Source organism: Formica exsecta, unplaced genomic scaffold, assembly GCF_003651465.1.
Source record: "Formica exsecta isolate Colony F162 unplaced genomic scaffold, ASM365146v1 scaffold402, whole genome shotgun sequence".
In the NCBI taxonomy this organism is placed as follows: domain Eukaryota; kingdom Metazoa; phylum Arthropoda; class Insecta; order Hymenoptera; family Formicidae; genus Formica; species Formica exsecta.
Window position 1 is genome coordinate 17,789 of NW_021851259.1, and position 13,804 is coordinate 31,592.

Consider the following 13,804-nt stretch of genomic DNA (forward strand, 5'->3'; position numbering starts at 1 on the left):
GTGCGACAGAATTGGAATAGGAAACATCTCATGGGAATATTTCGTTTCACAAGTTAGTTGTACTATTATTGGTAATAACTTTTCTTTCATCATTTTCGCATACGACTGTAAACGCTTAAGAACATGTGCCAAACGTCCGGTAGGTAAAAATCCTGCTGCAAAGTTTTCTCCGAAACGCTTCACTTTTCGGACAAACAACGAAATAGACGCTGTTCGTCTTTTCACAGAGCGAAAGATCTATCTTTTCTTCTTTCTAAAATTTAGTAATCTCGGAGGAAACCTGGAATCTGTAAAACACATTATCTCTCTCGCACTCATGGCGACTCGAACGGTGTGCGCCATCCTCTTAATTGTGATTCAATCATCATAGATTTCCTAAGATACCTAACGATCAAAAAATGTGGCTAGATCGTATAAGGTTAGATGCCAGCAATGTACCGAAGACTGCGTCGTTGTGCTCACAACATTTTGAGGAAAAATATTTAGACAGGACATCTTTATTTTGCACCAGACTCCGTCCTGATGCTGTTCCATTCACTAATATTTTGGAAGAATACTCAAGTCCAAGTAAAGAAAAACTTAAGCAAAAACGTATTGTAAGTATTGAAGATGTAAAGTATTGAATAAGGACACACCGAATCGACAGGATCACTCGATGATTCAACAAATATTTGACGCTAACAGAAAAGGTACGTTAATGAGTATTTGGAAGTTCCTTCATGATACTGCTTATTAACCCTAGACGGTTAGAGCGATGTAACAAGTGACCACAACAAAAAATTTCATGATAGTTAAGTCGTAAAGAAAATTGCGTACAGAACTTTAAGAATCGATGACATGATCATGAAGCAATATTAACCTTTTTTCTGATTTTAATAAACACCGCAGATACTATTCAATACGACGATTATTCGATGGAAAGCTATTTAGACATCTCTGGTGGAGTCAGAACAGAATCTTTAAATACTGAAGGTATGACATTCATTTCCTTGTAAGAAATAATTATTTACGAATATTTACTTTACATAATTTATTATATATTTACATTTGTGTTTAAGTATCAAGTACAGCAGTCGCCTTCGGAAATTCTTGTTCATCGGCGAGAAAAACAGTGCGTACTTGCGGAACAGCTGTCTCTCCACGTATTTCGGAACATACACCACGAAAGAGAATGCTGCGGATTGCTCTCGACAATGTGAATAAAGTGTATTGGAAGAAAATTAGAATTCTGCAACAAAAACAACGCAGGAGCGCAGTCTATCGCAAGACTCAAAGATGTTTTGGCAGTTTTGCGGCGGAAAAATGTACTCGATGCACAACAGCTAGACGTCTTAAAAGATATAGGTAATGCCAATAAGCATTTGCTGAAACGGCAGCTTCATCAAGTTAAGAAAATACCATTGCATAAAAAGTATAATCCAGAGATAAGAATGTTCGCTTTAATTTTACACTTTTACTCTCCTCAAGCGTACGCTTGCCTCATCCGAAAACGCTGTGCAAATGATACAAGTCCGTTAATTGTGAGTCTGGTTTCAATACAGAAACATTGAAATCGATTGAAGAGCGTGCTAGGTTAGTCAATTATCTTCTATTTCGGGGTTCTCATATTTGATGAAATGGCTGTGAGGCAGCATATTGAATATGATGATACAAAGTATAGAGGATACGTTGACATGGGGTCTGATATCTATTGCGGGACAGTGGCAAAAGAATCATTGGTGTTTTTGGTTAATTGCATCAACGGATTGTGGAAGATTCCTATAGGATATTTTTTAATTAATGAGCTTAATTCGAAACAAAATGCCAGCTTAGTCCGTCAAGCTTTAATATCCTTGCATGAGCATGGCACGAATATAATTGCTGTGAGTTTTGACGGAGCCGCAGCAAATTTAAATATGTGTACTATTCTAGGATGCAATTTAAACTATGCAACTTTTCAGAGTCACTTCAATCATCCCACAACGCAGGGAAAAGTGACTGTTTTCCTTGACGTATGCCATGCTATCAAACTACTGCGCAATCTATTGGCAGAAATCAAAATACTCATCGGTGACAATGGTAATATCATCCAATGGAATTATCTCTCGATGCTTAATGACTTACAAGTTAAGGAAGGTTTGCACTTTTAACAAATTAAGGACGTATCATATACAATATTACAAACAAAAAATAAAAGTTAAACTTGCAACGCAAGCCTTCAGTGCTTCTGTGGCTGATGCGCTAGAGCTCTGTAAAACAGATTTGCAACTTCCTGAATTTGCAGAAACGGAGCCGATGATAAGATTCATACGTTTAATAAATGATCTGTTCGATATCTTGAATTCGAGAAATATGAAACAATTTGGATTCAAATAACCACTGCACGAAGGCAATAGTTCAATCGTTCTGGAAAAATTACAAGATTGCTACAACCATCTCTCACAATTACGTACATACAAAAATAGTTCATACCAGTTATTGATTCATACCAGAAAAGGAAGTGCGATAATCGGCTTCATAATGTGTATTAGTAGCCTAAGAACAATTTATACAGAATTTATTGCCGCCCAAGATATTTTAAAGTACATACCATGTTATAAAATTAGTCAGGACCATATAGAATTATTATTCGGCTGTATACGTGCTCATGGAGGCTGTAACAATAACCCGATAGCTCGGCAATTCGAAGCCGCCTATAAGAAAATTCTTGTACATACAGAAATTACATACACTGCGACGGGTAATTGCATCCCACTGGAAGCAATTTCGAAATTACATGTTTCTGCAAATTCCGAAATTGTAATTAATCAGTCAACTTCGAAATTACGAACATTGGATTTTGATACCAATTACAAAGATAATATCGAAGATTTACCTCTTCATTTGCCCGATAGTATAACTCTCTCCGAATTCACAATAAGAGTGATTGCGTACATCGCAGAATTTGTCGTAAGGCATTTGAAAAAAAATTTGTATTGTGAATCCTGCATCGAGGCACTTACGGGCAATGAATCTCATATTTACTGTTCATTAATAAATATTAAAAACGGTGGAGGATTAACATATCCTTCCCACGATGTTATCATAATTTGTCATAAAACAAAAAGCATAATTTGCTTGGCTTTAAAGCGGCAGCCAATATTTATTTTAAAAAATGACGGAAACTTATTTACTGAACTAGGTTTTAAAATCATTTATTGGAAAGTCAAATCTATTTAAAAATTTAGAAATTTAGAAATTCATTCCCACGACCAAAGCACGTTCGAAAATCATGCGGTTCACCTTACGAGAGCGATTGCGGCAAAATATATTAAGATTTGATTGTACTTCATAAGGCGAAATCATACATTAATAATGTATTAAGTACAAGACAATTATTCAATAAGATGGTATTGTTTAAAGGTCTATAATGTCTAAAATTTGTTATAAATCTGTGAAAAAATAATTCTAATTTTTTAATAAAAATATTTGTATGCAACTTTTACGGTATATTTGGTATTTATAAACTAACAATCCATTCTATTTATTGTAATTTTTTAAGTTCAAAATTCTTTTACTGTGAATCTAATATATGTATTGTTGATGTCAAAGTGAATATAATCTGTCAAGTGTGCACATAAATTTTTTGATTTGTAATTGCGGCTTTTGCCGCCCAGGAAGGTGGCGCTAACGCATATGTAACGGCACGAACGCAGAGTACCAGTCTCCGCACAGCCATTGCAGCAGTCCCACGCAATAAAAGTTGTCTTATACATACATTCGTTTCCGAGTCATTTTTAATAAAACAAAGTTTCCTGATCGTTTAATTATAAAATAAAGTCAGTATTCTTGAAATAGAACATGTATTAAATTTGTGGTTTGTCGATTTATTCGAGTACAATAGTTTAATTAATTCCGCAACGTGAAAATAACCGTGCACTGTGACATTAGCCTCTATCGAGCGCCATCTTGGTTGTACACATCCATGATAGTAGCTTTGAGTTCCCTCACCTCTTAAGGTTTACCCCCTCTCCCCCCCCCCTGACAAAGACTCCGTCCAGATATTTCATACGTCTATGATGGAAACAGAAATAGATATAAGATCACGTTTACCCAATGAGCTTTCCAATATCACAATGTTAAAAGCTAGTCTAGAAAATAAAATTATAAAAAACCTTATAAATAAAAATATTTTAATTAAATTATGGGATCATTCTGAAGAAAATTTAAAAACACATACTAGTAATTTAATACAGAATGTTGTTAAAAAGGGGGTAGCAAGGTAGGGACTCTTCACGGAGTCAGCCCTACTCAGGGAAGTGAACGTCCCTGCCCCACGCGAGTTCCAGATTCCCTCTGACCCGGAGGGTAATAATCTGTCAGGGTCCCGAGCCCAGGGTAACGGGTGAAGACCTCAACAGCAGAGAAGGCACAGCGAGCAGTTTCAGGCAGCGACGATTGAGTTCGATACGGCGGAGAGCGTATGGCTCGGTACGGCGGCGGAAGACTCGTTTTGGTGCTGCGAACGCAGTGAGGTGTGGTGGAACTGACGGAGGAGGCAAGAACCGGATAGAGGAACCCGCGAGCCCAGAAAGGCAATCCTCTAGAACTCGCCAACACGCTTGGCAAGCGTGACGTTTTAATGCCAACACCTTCCATATTCAAAACACATGATGTCGAATTCTAAAACAAGAATACCCCAGGCGAGTAGAGCAACAAGCTCAGAATCTTGCACTGACATGTCAGTCTGCCTCACGGATTCTGGGGGAGGCAAAAATTCGATAACAAAGAAAAATAAAAAGCAGGAAATGAAAAACAACTCAAGAGAAAAGATTTTGATTGCGACCTACAACATTCGGACAATGCGACTAAATGAACACCTAGAGGGCTTGGAACGGGAGCTGGAGGACATCAACTGGAACATACTCGGCGTTTGCGAGACGAGGCTAAAAGGAGGAGCGCGAAGATCCTCAAGTCTGGACACCTCCTATACCAAAACAATTCGGAAACAGCTCACAATGGAGACGTGGCTATCCTGGTCAACAAGAGACTCAAACACCGCGTCATAAAGACCGGCGTAATATCAGATAGAGTCATCTATGTCATGCTCCAGGTGAACGCTAGGTATACCCTACAAGTGATTCAGGTGTACGCACCAACAAGCACCGCCGACAACGAACAGGTCGAACTCTTTTACGAGGATGTCTCGAGTGCGAGGAGATCAAAGAGGGCCCACTTTGCGGTGATAATTGGAGACTTCAACGCGAAACTCGGACAGAAGACCGCAACAGACCCCGCAAATGTCGGTAACTTTGGGCTAGAAGTCCGAAACCAACGGGGACAATTATTGCTTGATTACCTCAGAAACGAAGACCTGTTCTGTATGAATACTTTCTTTAAGAAGCCGCCACAACGCAAATGGACATGGAAAAGTCCGAACCGTCTGGTGAAAAATAGACTACATACTAACGTCGAGAAGAGAGATGTGCGAAGATGTCTCTGTTCTAAACCGCTTCGACACAGGAAGTGATCACAGGCTAATCAGAGCTACAATAACCATCAATATCAGACTAGAACGGAAGAAGTTAACTAACAGAAACAACCACTTAGCAATGGCAGAGCTGAAGCAAAAAGAAAGAGAATTCCAGGAGGCAATCAGGCGCAAGGTGGAACCAGTGGAAGCAATGTGGGAAACAGAACTGAACGAGTTATCCGCCAGAATCACCGGTAGTCTTATAGTGGCCACCAAAAAACTGTGCACTGGCAGGAAGCGAATAAAAAGGATAAGCCCTCAAACAGAAGACTTCATCAAACAGAGGAAACACACAAATAGAGACTCTCAGGTATACGCAGAACTGAATAAAGAAATCAAGAAACACATTAGGAAAGATATAAGAGCGCACAACAACCAGATAATCCAAGAAACGATAGAGGACAACATGAACATAAAAGTTATGAGATCTAAGATGTCTAGAGGGAAGATGAGAATTAGCAAGATGAGGAATGAACGTGGAGACATTGTAACAGGGAAACAGGACATTGTAGAAGTGGTCCAAAGCTTTTACTCACACCTGTACAGATCATCCGTACCGAGATTCGTCCACGTTGAAAAACATCAAAACACAAAAATAATGAATGTGGGATCGGAGGAAATGCCGGAAATAGACACAGACGAAATGAAGGTGGCCTTGAGACACATGAGGAATAAGAGGGCTCCGGGAGAGGATCGAATAACTGTCGAAATGTTGAAGATGGGAGGAAAGGCTCTGGAGAAAGCGGTGCTGATATTCCTCAACAAGTGCCTTCAGGAGGGACAAATTCCGGACACGTGGAAGAACGCGGAAGTCATACTACTGTACAAAAAAGGCGATAGCTCGAACATCGAAAACTATCGGCCTATAAGCTTACTCTCGACCTTCTATAAGCTTCTGACAAAGATAATAACGACCCGTTTAACAAATAAGCTGGATTTCTACCAACCGGTCGAGCAAGCGGGTTTCAGAAAGGGCTACAGTACGATTGATCACCTACAGGTAATGAGCACACTGATTGAGAAGTGCACCGAGTATAACATCCCGATCCACCTTGCCTTCGTGGATTATCACAAGGCATTTGACTCAATCGAAACCTGGGCAGTGCTAACTGCGATGAACAAAGCAAGGATACATTCCAGATACTCGAACCTCATAAAATATATATATGAAAACGCCACGCTCCAGGTCAGGATGGAAGAGGACATTATCACCGATAAAATCCACATCAGGAAAGGCGTCCGACAAGAAGATACAATATCACCGAAACTCTTTACACTTGTGCTTGAGGATATCTTCAAAAGAGTAAACAGGGAAGACAAAGGAATCAATATTGATGGAATCCGCTTGAACCACCTACGCTATGCAGACGATATCGTCCTGATTAGTAGTGATCCAGATGAACTCAAAACAATGCTAGAACAACTCAATTACGCCTCCAAGGCAGTTGGCATGAAGATGAACCTCCAGAAAACGAAGGTGATGAGACCAGAACATATCCAAGTTAAGAAAACCACACGCTGGAAGTGGTCGAGGAGTATGTGTATCTGGGACACAACATCAAAAGAGGGAAAGTAAATCAGACCTCAGAAATCACCAGGAGAGTGGAACCAGCATGGGCAGCATTTGGGAAGCTGGGTCACGTTCTCAAAAACAGAAAAATCCCGATAAACCTTAAAAGGAAGGTCCTTGAAGCATGCATACTTCCCGTAATGACCTACGGTATGGAGACTGCTGCATTAACAAAAAACAGTCTGAGAATATGCCAGAGAGCGATGGAAAGATCTATGCTTGGGATCTATGCAGTCTGCGTGATCGAGTCAGAAATGAGGAAATTCGGAGCAGAACTAAAGTTACAGACGTTCTCGAACGAATAGCAAAATTAAAATGGCGCTGGGCGGGACACATTGCGAGACAGAACAACAACCGTTGAACGAAACGAATAATGCAATGGAGATCAAGAACGACAAAAAGAAATGTAGGGAGACCCCAACTACAGTGAGTGGACGATATTCGCAGAACGGCTGGAAGGAACTGGCTACTAGCGGCCACTAACAGACAGCAGTGGAAGATCATGGAAGAGGCCTACGTCCAAGAGTGGATGGTTACTGGCTGAGGAAGAAGAAGAAGTTATTAAAAAATATTTTAATACAAGATTGTTTTATATGTGTAAGAATATGATGGAAAAATCAGAAAATAATCGTAATTTTTATATTAAATTAATAATTCACAAACGACAATAAAGAATTATTTTTTTGTGTACAATTTCTTTTATTTATGAATTTTTATTCTTTTTTTCAGACATCATTACTCTAGAGAACCTGAAATCCAATATTCTAGTTTAATTAAACAATTTATTAATTATTTTATAAGCAATTTTTATAGATAAGCATATTTTTGACAAATGGTTTATAATTTGTAAATAATAGATAAAATAATTAAAAAGGGATTTAAAAATATTTTTATGTTAATTGTTTCATTAATTTTTGAAATTGTTTATTAAAATATCTAATATTTATTATTTTGTGACTGGATTTCAGATATTACTAAGAAAGTTATTAATTGACCATTTGACTTTAGCGCCATTATGTGATGTCACTTATGACATCATAGTTTGTTCGGTTCTGGCTTCACTTTTTCGAGCAAACGCACCTTCCTTTATTCTTTATACTAGGGTACGTCCCCATGGACTGATATTTTCCGCGAACGCGTATCGCGTAACCAATGAGAGGCATTACACGTTTTCTATTACGCAGAATAGAAAATGTGATTGGTTACGCGATACGCGTTACGCGGAAAATATCAGTCCATGGGGCTGCACTCTCAAGGCGTACATGGCGTACACCAATCGGCACGCAGCAACGCTCGGCTCTCACTGCGATTTAAAAATGCATCCGATTGCATTTCAAAATGCGGGACACTACGAACATCTTTAACAATATTATGTATAACAAATTATGTATACTCCGTCCAGCGAGAGAATAACCTCGGTTCGCGCATAGGCAGACAAAACGGGAAGAACATGGCGAGGTACTCAATACCGTATACGTACATACGGCTTTCTCGGGTCCGGGATTATTATTTCAGTTTAGAAAATTAAATGGATGAAATAATCTCGATTAATTTCAATGTGATATAAAATCGAAATCTTACACGCGATACGAAAGTAAAATAAGGAATAATATGACTGCCAACTACAAGAGCGAGAGTTGTAATATATTTAAATTACACAGTCGGAGGGACCTGTCGCTTGTTTGCTAGCACTGGCATGCTGCACGAGCAATATGGCGATGTGGTGGGGGCTTCCTAGGTGTTCTGTGGGAGGAGACCTGTGCGAAACGGACGAGTTTTCGTCCGATCCGAGGTTATTCTCTCGCTGGACGGAGTATATGTGCAATGTATGTATCTAGAGATTGCATAATGTCTGTATACAGAGTGTCCGACAAGTAAGTGACCAACCAAAAGGTGGAGATAGATTGAGTCAAACTGAAAAAAGAAAAGTCCTGTACCATTTTGCGATTTTTGTAATAATTATTGAGAAATTAATTAAAAAAGATCAACCAATTCGCGCGAGTATAAGTGCGCAGCAAGAAGAGACAACCCAAAAGTAGGCGCGCGACAAAGTTTTGGGAAGAGCGCTCTACAAATGATAACAGTTACGTACGAGCGGTACATAACGATGGATTCACGCGTTCTAGCAACCACATATCAATGCCGCCCATATCAGGACGTCTTTTCTCACCGCGCGATAATACTCGCGCGAGTTAGTCGATCTTTTTAAATTAATTTCTTAATAATTATTACGAAAATCGCAAAATGGTACAGGACTTTTCTTTTCAGTTTGACCCAATCTATCTCCACCTTTCGGTTGGTCACTTACTTGTCGGATACCCTGTATATGATGTATAGCAATGTATATACATATTATGTACAACAAAATATATATAAATTATGTATCTACATTTCACATATAATCTATACACATACATATGCTATATGTACATATAAAATATATCAATGAATATACATATTATACATATAATGTACATTTAAATCATGTATATAAGATGTATAAACATTCTACATATAGGATATTATTTTCATGTCATGGAAGTAAAATATATATTTATTGTATGTCCAATATTATATTGGAAGTGAACAATGTCTATTCAAGAAAACTAATAGCGAATTAATCTTAGGAATTTACAGTATAAGAAGGCCAAAAGACATTTTAAAGATATCTAAAGGACAATAAGATGCCTTTTAGGGACATGTCTGAGATGTGAAACCAGAATTTTCGTGGGATTTGAAATGAAGAACTCCAAATCAATAAAAGTGTAACGATGCACCTCCCATCGTTACCCGGCACGTAGACCAGCCGGAAGTCTGTCGCCCGGCGAACACCAGCCGGGCAGTGGCAGAGGCGCTTAGCGCCCTATTTTAAACGTTACAAAACAACCGTACGGCCGTTATACGGCCTCCGTTACAAAAGCTCCGAAAACCAAGCACAGCCGAGTGCTGCCGGAAGAGCCCGAGCGTCACCCGCCGAAACGCCGCGTCGTTTCGCCCAGGGGAAACGACGCGTTTACCGTATTAATTACCCGCCGAAAACAATGCGTCGTTATCCCCACCCGGGGGCGAATGACGCGATTACCGCTAGACACTCGGGTATAAAACGGCAGCATTTTGACATTTCATTACCAGACCGGTACCTGATCCAGCTCGAGCTGTACGCACGAGATCTTCCAAAACCGATCCTGACACACGCAAATACAACGGAACGTGGGGTTGACGAGTACGCAGCCTCCGCCGAGCATTCTCGGACTCCGCATCGTTTGCGCTTCCTCTCAACCTTTCCGACCGTAGAAACAGAGAACGGAGTGTTCGCCGCTCTCCTCGAGGATTCTCGAGTAAACGGTCTACCATCCGACCGCTCCGATCAGATGGACCGTGGGTTGGCGAGTTCGCCACCCCGTCGAGCTTTCTCGACGCCGACCGGTCATCCTTACTTCGCGTACGGAATAGGGACAGAGAGTTCGCTGCCCGATCGAGATTTCTCGATATCCGACCGCATCCCGAAACAGCTGGGAATACGCGCCGTAAACACCGTCGCGCTTATCGTAGACGCAAAAGAAACCGTCGCGCCGAGATAATCAACACAGCGTTTTTGTATATCCGGCGCCTGTCACAACAAACACGACCACACTCCACGCGCCGAATATCGGTCGCGCTTATATATAATTATTATACGCCTTGCGCTCGGTTTGCGGAATCAGCCGTATTTATTTATTAAACCGCGCGTCTAATAACGACCGCGCCCCGAACGTTTTGCGCCCGCACACCGCCGCGCGCCCGCTTTGCGGGACTTAACTTCTTGTACTTGACCATTGCCGCAAGAGGCAAATAAAGAGATTAACTTACAACCAAAATCTATCGTCGTGTCTCACCATTTTCTCGAGCCCTGATCCCGACCGAGCTTTATCCGATCTCGCGAAAGCAGCCCGTTACAAAAGTATCGATACAACAAAATGAGTAAACCAAAACCGAACCAGAAAGTGATAATTATCCTATATTCTGTCTATATCTATATTATAGTATTGAGAAATAATTGGTAGTGTACTTGTGTACTATATCTATCAACAAAGACACGACCAGATATTGCCTAATGTGAATTTTTGCAGCAGTATGTAAAAAAGCCAACAAAAGAGACGTGAAATAAGAGACGTGAAGCATATAATCAAATATCTGAATGAAAACAGATGCTTCTAAATCGAATTAAAAAACAGTAATAAAATCAATCTGCTGAAAGCCTACTGTGACGCTGACTACGCAGAAAATCCCGAAACAAAGAAAAGTATTGTACAACCATTAGATTCATAAGATTCATTCTACTTTGCTGAGGGAGCAATTAGTTGAAGTTCAAGAAAATAATCGATAATCGTATTGTCCGGCACAGAAGCTGAGTAGATTGTTGCAGCGGAATGCTGTAAAGAATTGCTATATTGCCCTTCCGAGCGCGAAGGGCCGCGCTCAAGAGTACAATATCCTTAATATTGCTGTGCTGAGGAAATCGACAATTGTGCTGACTTGTGCTAGGCTAACACAACTCAGATATGCAATTATATGCTATTTGGATAACTGATGTGAACGTAAACGTTAGTTGCATGTAGTATTTTTTATCCAAAATTATTTTTTATAACTTTTTTCTTACTACTATCTTTTTTAAATAATACTTTAGCACATTGTTAGCACAATTTAGCACAATTGAGAAAATTGAAAAAAATGAAAAGTGTGGGGCTGATCAAAAAAATCGTTTTTTCCATTTTTTCTCGCATTTTTTATATTATAGTTTTAATATTCGAATACAATGTAGCATAAACTTAACACAATTCAACACAACTTTCGAAATTAGTTAATTTTAAATGTGGAGGGCTAACTTCGAACAGATGTTGAGACACACACACACACACATACACAATTACAAATTATGACAGAGAGGTATCTTCGACTCAAGATATCTGCGATGTTTTCTTGGTTTCTTCAATCCTGTATATGCATCAATATTCTTGTCCGTATCTTTGCGATATTGATAACGTATTTTGCCAAACGTTACATAAGAATATATCATAATTAAGAGTTGAATGTTTATATTCATACCACTATTGTAATAAAATAAATGTCAAAACGCACAATTCTACACTTTAATCGACACGAGGATACGTAACTTTACCGAATTCGCCGCTGTTCCATGAAAGTTGGCGGAGTAGTGTAAAGACACCGATCTCTTATCTTACCGACCAAAGAAAAGTTCGGAGCGAAAAATAATAAAACATGAGTTCGTCGAGATAATAAGCTAATGTGGTCATTTCATGGTTTGTGATAATTCATGATAATGCTTGACGAAAATGATCGTAAATCGATGTTAAATTGGCAAATTTTTATTTGTAACAACTGAACAAAGTGCATTTGAATGAGGCAGTCATTCGAGCCCCATCCCGATCGCCAGAATGTCGGCCGAACATTGGAACGACGACATCGCCTACGCTTTCTCTGCTCATAAAATATTCTTAAGAATATACGGTCTGTGGCCATTGCAAGCGCAGACGTTGTTCACGAGGATACGATGGAGCTTCTGTATTATTGCGCAGGTACGTTAATGTAAGCTGAATAGCTATAATATAACGTATATACGACAGAGAAAAACGCAAAAAGGAGTCGACATGCAAAGTAATTTTGTAATATTTTTTTCGCGATAATAATGAATAAATAGACCTTTTTTACTGGTGATTTTAATTTTTTAGTCGCTATACAAATTTATAATCTATTATAAGATACAAAAGTTATTTGTTATTATTACTGTATGCTTCCTTTGTCAGTAGCGTACACGTACATTCATTTCTGAGTCAAAAGAATTATTATTTAGTTGATGGTGCTACCCTTTGTAACATTGGATCTCATGTGGAGCAACGAGAACGCGGATACAGGTATAGAAAGTATACTATATTTTGTGTCCGCGGTGCTTGGGATCATAAAACAATTGTGTATCGCTGTCAATCAAAAGAAACTAGGCATAAACATTAATGCTGCTATCGATGATTGGTTGTCCGCTAAAGACGATGAGGAAACTCGAAAGATTATGAGCAAATATGCGATTAAAGCCAGAATTCTCACTATCATATTGCTATACTCGGCCTGCGGATGTTTTTGTATTTACGTATCAGCGATCGTGTTTATAAATCTGAAGCAGATATTTTTCACTGATTCATTGGAGGGTAAAATTTACTTGTATATTTAACAATATATTACTAATTCTTGTTGGCGTAATTTCTTAAATTCAGTCGTATATTATGATATGTTATACGTGCTAAATAACGTTACCCTTATATTTTGCATTCTCATGGTATGCAGCTAATGCTAATATAACAAATTGGATACTCCTGGTTCCATCTGGCCCATTGGGCAGCTCGATCACTGGTTCGCAATATGTTATAATCCTCCTTATTCAAATTGTTCAAACATCCATAATATGTTCGACGCAATGTATCGTAGACAGCTTTTTCTTCAACGTTACCATACATCTCTCTGGTCAACTCGAGGTCCTTAAAAACAGATTTAAAATTTTCTCGAGCAAGCCAGACACTGAAGCAAATTGTCGAAAAAAATTTGTCGGCTTAATTAATAGGCACAGTGAATTAATGGAATTCTATCAAAATTTAGAAGACAGCTTCCATTTCTTTATATTATCTCAACTCGTGATGGTGACGATTATGCTTGCATTAATAGGTATATAGTATATGATAAAGATTTTATTAAAT

General features: G+C 39.0%; 1 protein-coding gene across 1 annotated transcript in view; it reads left to right on the top strand.

Moving 5' to 3' along the window:
• Nucleotides 1-12,496: 12,496 nt before the first annotated feature.
• The window catches only part of LOC115240078, a 3,936-nt gene continuing 2,628 nt past the window's right edge, over nucleotides 12,497-13,804 (top strand). The window contains exons 1-3 of the mRNA XM_029815049.1: nucleotides 12,497-12,637; nucleotides 12,913-13,261; nucleotides 13,398-13,772. Of these exons, the coding sequence (XP_029670909.1) occupies nucleotides 12,497-12,637; nucleotides 12,913-13,261; nucleotides 13,398-13,772 (865 nt within the window). The remainder of the gene's footprint in view (nucleotides 12,638-12,912; nucleotides 13,262-13,397; nucleotides 13,773-13,804) is intronic.